Below are 14,096 nucleotides of genomic sequence, written 5' to 3'. Positions count from 1 at the left end.
TTGACAATACAAGAGACCAATAAGCTACAGGTACTAGGAACAGAATCTCATACACAGCTAAAAAAACAGAAGAAAAGGCATGACACAGCTGGAAGCTGTATTTCCTAGAACTATCATAAAAACAAAACTCAAATTAAAAATCAATGATAAATTCCAAAAATGAAAAATGGGCACACTTCAACATTCCCTGAAAAGCAAAAATCCCTGTAGATATTTCTTACCTGTAGAACATTTTCTAGAAGAGCATGAAGAAGGCATACAGGGGGGATATATTGTGCTTGCAAGGAGGAAAGCTCCTCTATTGCTTCCTTAAAGAACTGCCCTTCTATGAGACTTTCAATTAAATTTAATACACCTCTGGGAAATTCAGTATTTTTAACCTAAAAAAGGACAGAAAGACTCTGACTCAAAGACTAGTAAAAAAATCTAATGATCAAATCTTGAGTTAGTAAGGAGCTTTAGTCCTCATCTATACAATGAAGATAATTCCTGCTGTCACTGTTTGACATGAAAGGTTATTATTTGGTTCATAAAGAATGATGTATATCAATGTGTTATACAACAAGGCAACGTAAAAATACGTATTACTGTCACATGCTTTTCTGTTATCTTAAATAGTAAGGGAAAATACTACCACTGAATAAAATCTTACATGACATTTGCAAGCTTTGGTCAACAAAGAGGTGAGGAGCTCAATGAGCTACCATTAAACAGTTTCATAGATGTAACACTGGGTGTATGAATTTACATAACTTAGCTGCATACAATATATTCCTTTGATCAAAATACTACTAATACTACTCAATCAGTTAATAGTAAATAACCACTTTGGATTAGCTCAGAGTCGAGAATATCCTGAAAGACTCCTTGGTGTAAAACATCCAATTTTGATACAGATCAAAAATATGCTTTTGCAAGCATTAGATAAAAAAACTGAATCTAAAATTGGTCACTGTAAAAGATATGAAGTTATGAGATACGACAGAAAACTGTTTGTCATGAGGACACAATAAGTTTTACAATATTCTGACGAGAACATTAACAGTATTCTACTTTTTCATTTCCAGTAAGAGAAACTGCATCTGAAATTTCATAAGAAGCTTCTGTTGTAAATTCTTTCTTAAAATCAAAATAGTTTAAAAAGCTTTTTTTGAGGGGACCCACAATACCATCCCAAGCCAAACTCCTTACCTCTGCATTGTACATGGGTTCTTTATCTATCCTAATGCAGTTGTATCTGACAGCCTGCAAAACAGTAACCACATAATTAAAATTTAACAATTTTAGATCAAAATATACATTTCACTTCACAAAAGTACAACACACAAAATAGATTCATAAACATTAAAAGCTATAATTAATCTGATACTCTGTGTTCAAACTAGTGACTTTGATTATTTTAGGCTAGTGACACTTTCCTCAATATGAATTTCTCTACTCCTTCTAAAAGAAGTAAATAAAAGCTAACGTCATAATCACTCTGAAGATCTGAAGAGGCACAGTCTATAAGGATCTATCGGAGAAAAGAGCCAGTCATGTTTTGCACCCAAACAGATGTAAAAGCTTTCTCTGTCGCTTTGAGACACCTAGGATTGCACAATTTTAAGATTATTCTTCAGGGATCGGTGTTGTGGTGTAGGTGATCAGGCCTAAAAGCTGGCATCCCACATGGGAGTTGGTTAGAGTCACAGCAGCTCCACTTCAGAACCAGCTCCCTGCTAACGTGCCTGGGAAAGCCCTGGAAAGTGGGCCAAGTCCTGCATGTAGATGGGAGACTAAGAAGAAGCTTCTGACTTCAATCTGGCCCCATCCCAGTCATTACGGTCATCTGAGGTATGAAACAGCAGGTGGAGAATTCCTCTTTCCCTCCTGTTATGCTAACAGATAAATCTTAGGACAAAAAGCATAAACAAAAAAAATTGTTAAGAGGTTAAAATTTTTTTAAAAAAAGATAAATCTGGTAAGAGGCTGAGGATGAAAAGCGATGCATTTAGTTAATGATACAGCAGGCTTTCAAAAAACTGGGAATCCTGAGTTCTTACCAGGTAAATTTACAGAAGAGCTGATGAATCTAATTGAGGCAATTTCTATCAAACATTCTAGAAACACACACAAAATAAGTAACATAATAGACAAAAACAATGTACGTAGGCAGCTGCCAAGGAAGATCTACAGAAACAGCAAGTAAAGTGGCAGAAAAATGCTCAAATCTGTTACCACCAGAAAAATTACAAAACAATGATAAATTTTCTTTTCTGTTTTGGACATATAAATTTAGAAAGAGGTGCTCCCACTCTAAGAAAACATTTGATAATCCATTGCACAATTTTTCTTAAAACCCTCAGACTGCAGAGGTTATGGTACAACCAATGGTACTGAAATAAAAGGGCATGAAGGACGTGGGACATGCGTACTGATTTATCTGAGACTGAACAAAAGGAGGCCTGAAGTAAAGAAGGGAAGAAAATTTCACCTAAAATTTTTAACCACTTGCTAAAGACCAGTTTTGTGTGAGCACAAAAAAACCTCTGAGAATCAAAAACACCAGCAAGAGGAGTTTTTACCAACTAGTGACTTTTCCCTTCCAATCTCATTGGGTAATCATAATAAAGACAGTACTTTGGAAAAGGTAGCAAGCCTTGTTATCTCCAACAAATAGGTGAGAACTTGAAAATTGGAAAGAAACAGGAAAAGACTGGGATTAGACTTCAATTGCTGGGAGAGGGACAAGATCAACGTCCAGGGACACAGGACCCTGGTCACCTGAAGGCAGACCATGACACCAGAGATCAACCAGCCTTCTCTTCCACAGAAGCACCCAGCAAAGTTACAGCAGAAAGAATACTGAGGTACAAATAAATAACAGCATTCATCATATTTACAAGATATCGAAATACATCACTCTGCACGACAGGTTATGAATGAAGAAAAGGATTTTAAACTGGATTGACCATATTAGCAAATCAATCACATTCATGCATGTGTAATTTTGTGTGTGTGCGTTCATCTATTTCAAGCATACTACTGAAGGATGGTGAATTATACAACATTTTTAGTGTACCAAGTCTTACCTGAGCTCTGTATATGTGCTTCTTTAAGGCATTTTTTACTTCAGTAATATCCGCATCTGCTCTGTCTTTTGCCCTTGATTCTTTGCCATAATCAGCAAAAAAAGAATTCTTCATTTCCTTTGCATACATGTAAAAGTACTTTAGACAATATAATAAAGATGGAACCAACACAGATGACAATAACAGATGGCAGAGTGCAAAAGGAACACAGGCAATATTAACCATAGCAAAGATTCTCAAAATCGTGGATCAACAGGACATCAAGAAACAGAAATGTAAAAAGCAAATGTATCAATCTGGAAAGCTTTACGTCATGTCTATATATGTACTTTGATAATGTACTTAATAAAACGATGACTACCAATGAAACTTATAAATAACTTGTACACTACAATACAAGATTCTCTGTACCACTGTTAGTGCTTATGTCACGGTACATTCAAATGCTACAAAGTTCCACTTGTCACTGTTATGAAGGGACTACACTACCGAGAAGAGGGGAAAACAGGGAGATAGGGAAGGGGATCGGAGCAATGAACGCTCATCTATATACTGCGGAAAACACAGATACAAACATTTTTTTAAATTTTAATTTTTACTTTGTTGCCAAGTTAACAAACACAAACTTTTCATCTGTCCTTTTCCTGAGGGCCATGCTGAATTTACACATATGGATCTAGTGTATCTATGATTCAAAAGCACTGAGGGCAGGGTGGGCTGGCCTGGGGTTCTGGAGGGACTGCACGCACATAGAGAGGGGACCGGGGCTCTGGAAGCACCGCACGCACTTAAGGTTGAGAGCACTGAGGCTGTGACTCAGCCTCAACAGGAACATCATGCATATTTCAACTGTATCAGATTATATTAATCTGACATCATAACTTACAGTGCATTTAAATTTCTGACTCTGACCTATGAAATATGTGTGACATTTTCTGCTTGTGGTGTCGCATCAGCACTCAAAATCTTTTGCATTTTGGAGCTTTGCAGATTTTGGATTTCTGGGTTAGGGATGTAAACATATAGTTGAGATTTTGAAAGTTCTACTCTGGGAAAATTGTGAACTAAGAATTATACTTCAAAAACAAACTTTTGGTTTGTATTATGCTGGGAAAGAAAAAGAAAGATAAAATTTACTGGAGAATATAATATGCAAATAGTCTTTTTTTCTTATTTTAAAAATTTCAGTCCCTTTTACAGAACCTTATCTTCAGGAAAAAGAGAATTCATCTGAAAATCCTTATAACTGAATTTTCTATTTAAACAAAAAACTTTCAGTGTGAACCAATGTTAATTAGAATATTCAATGTGAATCAACATTAGTTAGAACACATACTGAATATTAGGCTAGATACACTCATGAACACAGGTGGGTTATAGTTAACACAACAGCTAGTCACAAAAATCAGATTATATGTCTAACACATAATACAGAAGAGCCACAACAAAGTCTGAAACAACTTAGCTCACAGTCTCACCTGGTCGCTATAATGCATATGGTTTCTTAAGGTTCTTCTTATTTTGTCATGTTCGATCTCTTTTCTGCAATCAGTTTCTGTTTTTCGTTTTTTCCTCAAAGAATAATTCCGGTGAATATCTGGTTCTTTTTTCTTTTTTTTCTTCTATATATATGTCAGATCACAATTAAATCTTAATATAATGACATGTTATATATCCAAATAAAATAAAAAACTAACATTAAAAAATAAAAGCTATATACAGCAAGAAATTTCACATACTGTAGAGTATGGCATAACCTGTTTGGAGAACAGGTGGCTACTGCCCAGTGTCGCTGCACAAGCACAGCCCTGAGGCCCGTCTGATTCCTAGCAATACACCCTCAGCTACACATGACCAAATGTGTGTGCCGAGGGTCCTAACAGACAAAGGTCCCAAAGCCACCAAAACAAATGCACAAGCCAAGTTGTCAAACCAATTGAAACTCAAATGCTTGTCAATAATAATGGTGAAAGACACTGTTTTGGCATAAACAAACAATGAAATAAAATACACACCAGCAAAAACCATTTATAAACGGGTATGACATGCAGAATATTAATTAACAGTTAAAACTAAGTAGTGTATTTTAAGGTTGCAAACAGTAAGTAGAACTAAAAATATAAAGCAAGAATATAATTAACACAAATTTTAAGTTAAAACTTGCTTCTGTTAAGAGGATGAAAAGGAATGCACTTAGTAAATGGTACAGCAGTGTTTTAAAAAACTGGTAATGTTGAATTCTTAACCTTTCAGGCATGCTTTGTAAAGTCTTAACACTTGTACACAAATGCTTTTAATTAATACTTTTGCACAAGAAATTTTATCATTGACATATTTGGTAAATTTAGAGAACAGTTGCAAAACATAGGACTCAGGTCTGGGGTCACGTATAGTGAGGACTGTTTGGGGACCACCACTAACTAGACCACAAGACTCAAAATTCCAACCATGGTGGGGACAATCACAGGATTTGTGGTCTGTCTGTGCAGCGCACGTCAGAATTGGGTGTTCTTGGTTGCTGGAGCCATCATACTGGATGGTATGCCCAGAGGCACGTGGGGGACGTGACAGCTCACGGAGGCTTGCAGAAGACATCTAGTACCATGTCATATGATGGAGGAGAGAACAGATTATAGACAACTCTCCTGGTCATGCTTTGACAGCAAGCATCTGGGCAAAAAGAGACTCTAAGATGGAATGTGTCAGACAACAGACCTTGGAAGAATTTCCTCATTCTTGGATCAACAAAATCACCAGCACCTCAGAACTATCCTAGGGTATGCTAGCAGTGCCCTCAGAACATGCTCTGTCTCAGGGCTCCTGGATGACATCGAGTGGCCATCCCATGTCACCCAGGTCCAGATGTGGTTAAGACTAGGTGAGGCCCTCTGCCCTTCTCTTCCCACCCCCTTCCCCAAAATATAGGAAGGAAGGAAGAAAAAAAACTGGAAACAGTTGTGTCCTCTATTCCTCAACCCTTGCCACCCAAATCAGTGGGCATGCATGCTGCTCATCTATGTAAAGTCATCAAAAATAAAACTGAAAACAACAAGAAAAAGAAATTTTTACCTGATTTCCAAATGCATGCCTTCCTAGCGTATTTTTCATTTTAAAATATTTCAAACTTTTACTGGAGTCTCTGAATTTTTCTCTTCTGTGATGTTCAGTCAAAACAGAACTATTATTAACATCACGATTTTCCACTTCTTTCTGCATGTTTGTAAAAAATATTTCAGTTAGATTGTGGATTAAATAAAGCTTTAACACAACCCATGTGGCAGTCACAACAAAAAAAATCACTCAGGAAGGTAAGTTTCATAAAACATACACGTAAGATTATATACAGCAAAACTCTTACAAATTATAGGTACATGAAGACAAAGAAAGATTTAGATCTAGTTCATCAAATTTTATAGTACATTTACACACACACATATATACGTAAAGTCTTTACTGGTAAGATTAACTCAGAGGTAAGAAATATAAGAAATTTATTTTTAAAACAAAATTTCTACCTGAATTTTATATACTTCTGTTTTAAAAAAATCCAAATCCCCTTTACCAGAAACTCCAGAGCGTACATATAGTTCAATAACTTTCGTATCTTCTACAAAATCCTTTTCCCATGTTTAGTGCAAATGGTACTCCATTTTAGTAATTCCAGCATTACGCTCTTGCTATATATTAAAACACTTGTTTTTCAAGTTAAAACTTAAGTGTTTAAGTATTTTATAGATTGAAGTTATAAATTTGAATTTAGATGAGTTAAATTACACACAATGCACAATATAAGAAACTATAAGAAACACTCTATATTAAACAGAGAGGTTCAATATTACTTAAACAGAAAACAGAGATGTTTATTGATTACTTAAAATCAGTATGTGCTAAGAACATATTATATGTCAGGAACTTTTTTGCTTAAGTTAATAAGCGGACATCATTTCAGATCAGAGCGCCAAAAGGACACATGGGTAATGCTTTAAAAGGCCAAGGTCGTATACCTGCATCAAAGATCAGTTACTGACTTCTAAATCCATGCTATACCCATCAATTATTGCCTTTTATACAACTATGTAATTAAAACAGAAATGTATTTTTTTTTCCATTCTTGTTTTACTTATTAGAATCTTCCTTCCCACAATCAACTTCTGTTCTGTCCTTGAAGTTAAACTCACATGTTTGTAAAGGGACGTAACATGAAGATCCCATCTGTCCAGTCAAATGCAAGAAACCCAGCTTTAAAAATACAGTTGTATAGGACAAGGGTAGTGGGAAGGACCAAAGAGGTCAGCAATAGTTTCCAACATATCATTGACAAGAGGAATTAGATGTGGTACTATTGTTTTTTTAGAAATGTATATTTTTAAGACTACAAAATTTTACCTGAGTTCTACAGATGGTCTGTCTTAAGGCACCTTTCATTTCAGGAAATTCTTTCTCTTTTTTCAAATCTCTGTTTTTTTCTTGATTAGCACACCTGGTCAAAACAGAACTGATTTGGGAATCTTCATCATTTTGAATTTCTTTCTGTATATAAACACAGATATATAGAGGAAAACAGCTTAGGAAATCAGCTAACCGTAACTTCAACATTACATACTTTGTGTGGTATTTAATCTTACCTATAACTGCCTAATCGTCTATTAGCCCAACTAGTAGGTAAAATGCACCCTCTTAAAAGCCTTCAAGAAAAAAATCACTGTAGCATGGACCTGAATAATGAAATGGTATCCGTGTATTTCCAGGAAAGCTATTGCTCTGATAGTCTACTAACAATAATCCTCTTTATGAAAAGTCAACAGCAAGAATATTTCAATTAGTACCTGTCCAAGTTAAACTTACAACCTGTATAAAAAACGGTCTCCTCAGTATTCAGGTACCAGAGCAAACGCCCTTAAGAATGCATCATTTGAATAACTTCCAGTTACTGTATGTTCATAATGTAACACAGTTCTTTACAATCAGTCCTCCAATCCAAAGATTTCACATCCACAAGTTCCAAAACTAGGGCTTCAACCAAACACAGACTGAAAACGTAATCAGGTCCACACACTTTCCCACCACCACTCCCTAAACAAAAAGTAAAACAACTGTCTATAGAGCATTACCTTCGGACTTAAAGCCATCTAAAGGATCAGAGAACACGGAGGATGTGCACAGACGACACGTGAGTGACAGCTGGTTCTACGGAAGGGACCTGCTGAGCACCTGCAGACTCTGGGATCAAGGAGGAATCCTAGAATCATTCAGCCCTCTGAAGTGACTGGGGGTGACTGCTTCTCACCACACTGTTTGTTCCTAAAATAAATCAATATATACCTAGCATTTATTTCACTTACCTCTAAAAGAAAATCCCCAAGATACTGAATTGGATAAAATGGAGCCTTAAAGTTGTCTTTTTCTTTCTCCGCACTGATTCTTGCATTACTGGCAATCACATGGGTTACTCCACTCGATGAGCTTTTCGGCAAAACAACATCTGCCTTTCCAGCTTCCAAAACTCTGAAAAAAAATTTCAATAATACAGAATTATATATATAAAAAAAAGGGAGTATATTTAGTCATTTAATCTAAATGAATTACATCTCAAGAGCTGGAGTAGAATTTTCTTAAAGGAACTAATTCCTTTTGGCCATTGAGGATCATGGGGTAAGTTAATCCAGCAGAAAGTTAAAAGTAATTAATTTTCAGAAAATATGGTTAGGAAACATACTGCTCTTCCTACCTATTACTTAATATGAAAAAGGCCAGGAAAGAAGATTACAGCTTTCCCTAAATCAGACACCAGTAAGGCAAAGGAACAGTGAAAAAAGTCGAAGGAAGCAATTATTCTAAAGTTAACCACATCTCCAAGAAAACCAGTGCCCAGTTACTGAACAGTTTAAAGCTAGCTTTTAAAACTTTTAGCCTCAATCTATACATAAAATTACATTTTATGTTTGGACTCAAAAGATACTGACAGAGAGGCATGTCTCAGAAGTTGCATATTCTGCTTCTGTTTAGTGTTGAAAGGCCACTCTATTCCATCACTTATAATCAAGGAAAAGCCAAATAATCTGTAACATCTTAGTGTTTCTTGAATCCATCAGAGAACAAAGGAAACTCACCATTAAAGTAAGATTATCATAGGGCAGGAACGAAAACTTCCTTTGTGAAAAGGCTGACCACCTAAACTACTGCACTTTGGCAAAGAACAGCAAAGAAGCAGTTGCTGTTTAAAACATGAGAATTAGGAAAATTTTAAGAAATTTAGCTTAGGCTGGCATCGTGGCATATGACTTAAGCTAACATGGGCACAGGTCTGAGTCGTTTCTGCTCACTTTCTATTGAAGCCCTGCAAGAGAAGCTGGAAAAGCAGCGGAAGATGGCTCGAGTGCTTGGGGCCCTGCGCCCATGTAGGAGGCCAGGAAGGAAATCCTGGCTTTGGTCCTGGTCATTATGGCCACTTGGGGAAGATCTCTCAGCCTTTCAAACAAATAAACACAAATAATGCTTTAAAAAAGAAATTTAGAGGTCAAGCAAAACTAGCACAGTAATTCAGAAAAACCAGGAGTTTCAGCTAGATGGGAAACACGTCTTCAAGCTGAAGTACTCTGCGACAAGCACCCATTAATACTTGTGATTGGGCAGCAGGTTAGAACAAGAACACCCTGGTTATAAGGTTGATCAGTAGGTTTGACCGTCAATAAGAAATCAGATCCACTTCTCCCCGCCCTTCTAAATAGGTAATAAAAACCTGAAATCTTTGGGTAAGAAGAATTTTTTCTACCCTCAGACCCAGGCAAAGCTGCACTGCTTATCTCAGAAGAAGGACAGCAAAGACCGAAGAACAGATTGTTTCTGGGATGAGTGCTGTGGCATAACACACTAAGGTTCCAGTTGCAATGTCAGCATTCCTCGTGGATAATGGTTCGAGTCCTGACTGCTTCATTTCTGATTTGGCTTCCTGTGTGAGGCCTGGGGAAGCAAGGGAGGATGGCACAAGGTTTGGTGCCTGTGCAGCCACATGGGTCACCCAGAAGCGGTTCATGCCTCCTGGATTCCAGCTGGCTCAGCCAATTGGTGATCAAACCAGCAGATGAGCACCTCGTTCTCACTCCCTCATTTGCTTTGTAACTCCTCCTTTCCAATAAAAATAAATCTTAGGGGAAAAAAAGATCAATAGTTTCTAAAGGAGGGAAAAGAATAAAAGATTTCTGCCTTGAAGAAGGGACAGGAATGCCAGATGGGCTTAAGATATGACACTGAACACGGGAGACACCAGGGATGAAGAAAGAGATTGGAAACTCTCTTGTCCAGCACTCTAACCACAGATTTCAGGTAGAATTTGTCTGCCAGGGATACTGAAACACAAATACTCAGGAAGTTTCTAGCACACACATTAACCACGGAGAACTATTACTACTGCTGTCTAGTAGAGCGAAGTATATACATATTCACAGACTGGGCCTAGAAATTAGTGACAAAACAGAGGGAAAGAAAGAGGTGTTTGGTGACCTAGAAGTGTCACTAAAGGGATGAAGGTAGGGCAAAAAGATGACTAAAAACTCACTAGGATCCAAGGCAACCCAGATCAAGTATAAAAATTTGGAGCCCAATGCTCGAAGCTAAGTGAAACACCAAAGGTAACCAGAGCATTAGAAACAGCTCAGCTGACAAGATACAGTCCAACTGCTCACAGTAACTGCTGGCAGCTCATTTTTTGATTCAAATATTGTTTGCCTCCAATTCAACTCTCCCTGTTCATGTGATGTTTAGCACACAATTAGCAAACATAAAAACAACATGCACACACAAAACTACTGCAAAGAACAAAGGCATCAGAAGAATAGATTGATTAATGGTATAATTGGTGAAATTATCAGCAAATGACTAAAATAACCACGACTGGCAGTGGTTACTGTGGCCCAGCAGAATTAAGTAGTCTTTAGGGACGCCGACATCCCATATCAGAGTGCCTGGTTCAAGTCCTGTCTACTTCATACCAGAAGCTGAACCACCTGCCTACTAATAACGCACGAAGGATACAGTGGCTGATGTACCAATATCTGGGTCCCTGCCACCAACTTGGGAAATGTGGACAGAGTTTTGGGCCCCTGGCTTTCTTCTGTTGGGGGACCCGTTATTATGGACATGTGGGGAATAAACCAACAGGATGGTACATTATTGCTCCTGGTTCCTGGCTTCAGACTGGCTCAGCTTAAGCTGTTGTACTACTTGGTGAGTGATCCAATGGATGGAAGATCTTTCTGTCTGTATCTCCTTCTCTCTTTCTTTTTAATAAAAATAAATCTTACACACACACACACAAATAAGTGGAAATTAAATTATAAGGTTTGGAAGAACTAATACTTCAAATAAGCCTAAAGGGAAATGGAAAAAATTTCTTGTGAAAATATTAAAAATACAAGATAGCAAAATTAAAGTTTGGGGTCAGTGTTGCGCTGAAAAAGTAAAGCCACTGGTGATGCCAGCATCCCAGATGGGTGCCGGCTTGCGTCCCAGCCCTCTATCTCCCTGCGGACGGCTGGGAAAGCAAAGGAGGACAGCTCAAATATGTGGGCCCTGTCACCTGCCTGGGAGATTCAGACGAAGCTCTTGGCTTCTGTCTGGCCTAGTATAGGCCACTGCAGTCAATTGGAGAGGGAACAAGCAGAGAGAAAGCAAATATATATATTTTTAAATTAAAAATTTTTTTTTAAATTTAAGGAATGCAACAAAAATAGCCTAAAAGAAAAATTTTTCATAATAAATGCTCTGTCGAGGACACAGGAGTAGAAATTGAGAGAGGTTAAGATGCCATTTGGGCTGACCACATCTCATAAATAATCAAATAGGCAATAGAGAGGAAAGGTTGAAAAGAGAACAAAGAACACTCACATAATGCATGGGACTGGATCCAAAGGGCTAACATTCAAGTTATTGGAGTTCAAGAAAGAACACAGAAAGACAAAAGAGTAGAAAGCTCACTCAAAAAAAAAAAAAAAACCCAAAAGCATGACGCTCCAAACCTAGAGAAAAGATGAACATCCAGGTGCTAGATGGCTAAAAGTAACCAGTGAAATTCAACACAAATAAAACTTGCCAGGAGTTGTCATAAGCAAGTTCTCAAGACACAGACAGGATCTTGAAAAGCAGCAGAACCAAGTCGGACATATGTAAGGCAGTTTCAGTAACAGACGTAAGGCATTCTCATACATCTACCTGCAGAATCCTCGGCAGACACCCTACAGAGCAGGACGGAGGCAGACAGATTCAAAAAGAAAAAAAAAAAGCTAACGAAGAATGTGTGCGCCAAGACAAAGCTAGCCCTCAGAAATGAGGGAAAGATAAACTCTCCCCAGAAAAGCTGAAGGTTCTTCAAAGTAAGGCAAAGCTAATGTGCAACACAAAAGATCTGAAGGTAAGATTCAGAAATAACAATATGCAAATTCAGAATACTCCAACACTATAATCACGGTGTTCAAACTGCTTACATTTCCCTTGGAAAGATTAGGACAAAACTACTAAACTTAAAAAAAAAAAAAAAAAAAGAATGCTATAGGACAGAAATATATGCATATTGTGAAGTAAAAATGAAAAATTTTAAAAGAATGGCGTCAAAGTTTAAAACGTAGATCGCTCTCCTTTAATCATATTTACCAGTTTAAGCCAATCTGCTATAATAACATTTTTGTAAGCCTCATGAGAACTACAAAATAAAAGCCTCAACACTAAGAATAAAGGCATCAATGGTACAGTAATAGAGAAAAATCACTTAAGCATAAGAAAGTAAAATGTTACTAATAAGTCCTTACGTATTACCTCACTGACTGCAAACAGGTCGAACTCTCTGAATGGGCTGAATGCACAAAGACACCAGGCAGCTCTGCAAGACCCGTGAGAGCCTGACTTCACTGCAAGGCCACGCACAAAGGGAAGGATGTGTAAGATACTCAGGCACGTGCGAACAAAGACAACAGGAGCGGCTACACGTCCATCAGATAATTACAGAGATCAGGTAATGACAAGAGTCAACACAGTAAAGATGATATGAAAATGGTATCAGGGCAACCAAATACGTAAAGCAAATATTAAGTGATCTAAAAAGGCAGACTGTAATAAACTACCAGCTGGGGAGAGCACCCTGATTTACCAAAGCACAGATCACGCAGGTGTAAACCCAACACACACAGCAGATGTAAAATACGCTCGTGAGCAACAGGATCTAGAGGACCTGTGCTGACGCTCACAGAGCACGCATCTCTCAGGTGCGTGTAACCGCTCTCTCAGACAGACCACAGTTAGGCTACAAAATAGGAAAAACAGGAATAACCAGATAAACAAAAACCAATAAATACAAAAAAATAAATCTGGCAAACAAAGAAAACAAACAAACAAACAAAAAACCCAAAAAATATATTACAAAACAAGTAGTACTGGATCTCTTTTAGAAACCGCACATATTTCACTTCTTTGGGATAGATTCCCGGGAGTGAGGCAGCAGGGTCGTCTGGGAGACGCACTTCTCAGGGATCTTAGGATCCTCCATACGGCTGCACTAGTTCCCCGTGTTTACAGCAGCTCAACTCAAAGTGAGTCATGAAATCAACTGAGATGTACGGCAAACAGAAGCGGGATAAAGAAATACAGTGCACATATACTATGGAATACCACTGAGCTAAAAAAAAAAAAAAAAAAGAAATCTTGTCTTTCACAAATACATGTTCGGAACCGCATATCACTATTCTTAGTGAAATCAGTCAGTCCCCAAAAACAAATCCCACGTTTTCCCTAATTTGTGTTGGCTAATTCCCAGAGTGCAAAACAGAATGTAACCTATAGCATTAAGAATGGCACTCTGTATGTTTTTACAATGATTGCCAAGTTGCTATTTAAATTACGCAAGAAAATCAAAGCACTCCAAATCACCAAGCACAATTCTGAGAGGGATATGGCAGAGCAATTGGTATCTATTTCAATATGTACTATAAAGCTGAAACTAAAGGCATGAGATACTGGCATGTGAAATCTATAGATCAG

The 14,096-nt window shown here is 37.6% G+C and overlaps 1 protein-coding gene across 4 annotated transcripts in view; it reads right to left on the bottom strand.

Moving 5' to 3' along the window:
* SLF1 (SMC5-SMC6 complex localization factor 1) overlaps positions 1-14,096 on the bottom strand; it is a 55,161-nt gene that overhangs the window by 28,715 nt on the left and 12,350 nt on the right. For 2 of the 4 annotated variants that reach the window (XM_040986047.1, XM_040986049.1), the window contains exons 4-10: positions 8,414-8,576; positions 7,458-7,601; positions 6,141-6,281; positions 4,550-4,693; positions 3,072-3,188; positions 1,192-1,245; positions 222-380 (exon numbers count right to left, since the gene is read on the bottom strand). In XM_040986047.1, the coding sequence (XP_040841981.1) occupies positions 222-380; positions 1,192-1,245; positions 3,072-3,188; positions 4,550-4,693; positions 6,141-6,281; positions 7,458-7,601; positions 8,414-8,576 (922 nt within the window). Of the gene's footprint in view, positions 1-221; positions 381-1,191; positions 1,246-3,071; positions 3,210-4,549; positions 4,694-6,140; positions 6,282-7,444; positions 7,602-8,413; positions 8,577-14,096 lie in introns of all 4 variants that reach the window. The other 2 variants (XM_040986045.1, XM_040986048.1) reach the window with 2 other exon arrangements.

Source organism: Ochotona curzoniae, unplaced genomic scaffold (genome assembly GCF_017591425.1).
Source record: "Ochotona curzoniae isolate NIBS_2020 unplaced genomic scaffold, NIBS_Ocur_1.0 contig_4501, whole genome shotgun sequence".
In the NCBI taxonomy this organism is placed as follows: domain Eukaryota; kingdom Metazoa; phylum Chordata; class Mammalia; order Lagomorpha; family Ochotonidae; genus Ochotona; species Ochotona curzoniae.
This window is presented reverse-complemented; position numbering and strand designations above follow the sequence as displayed.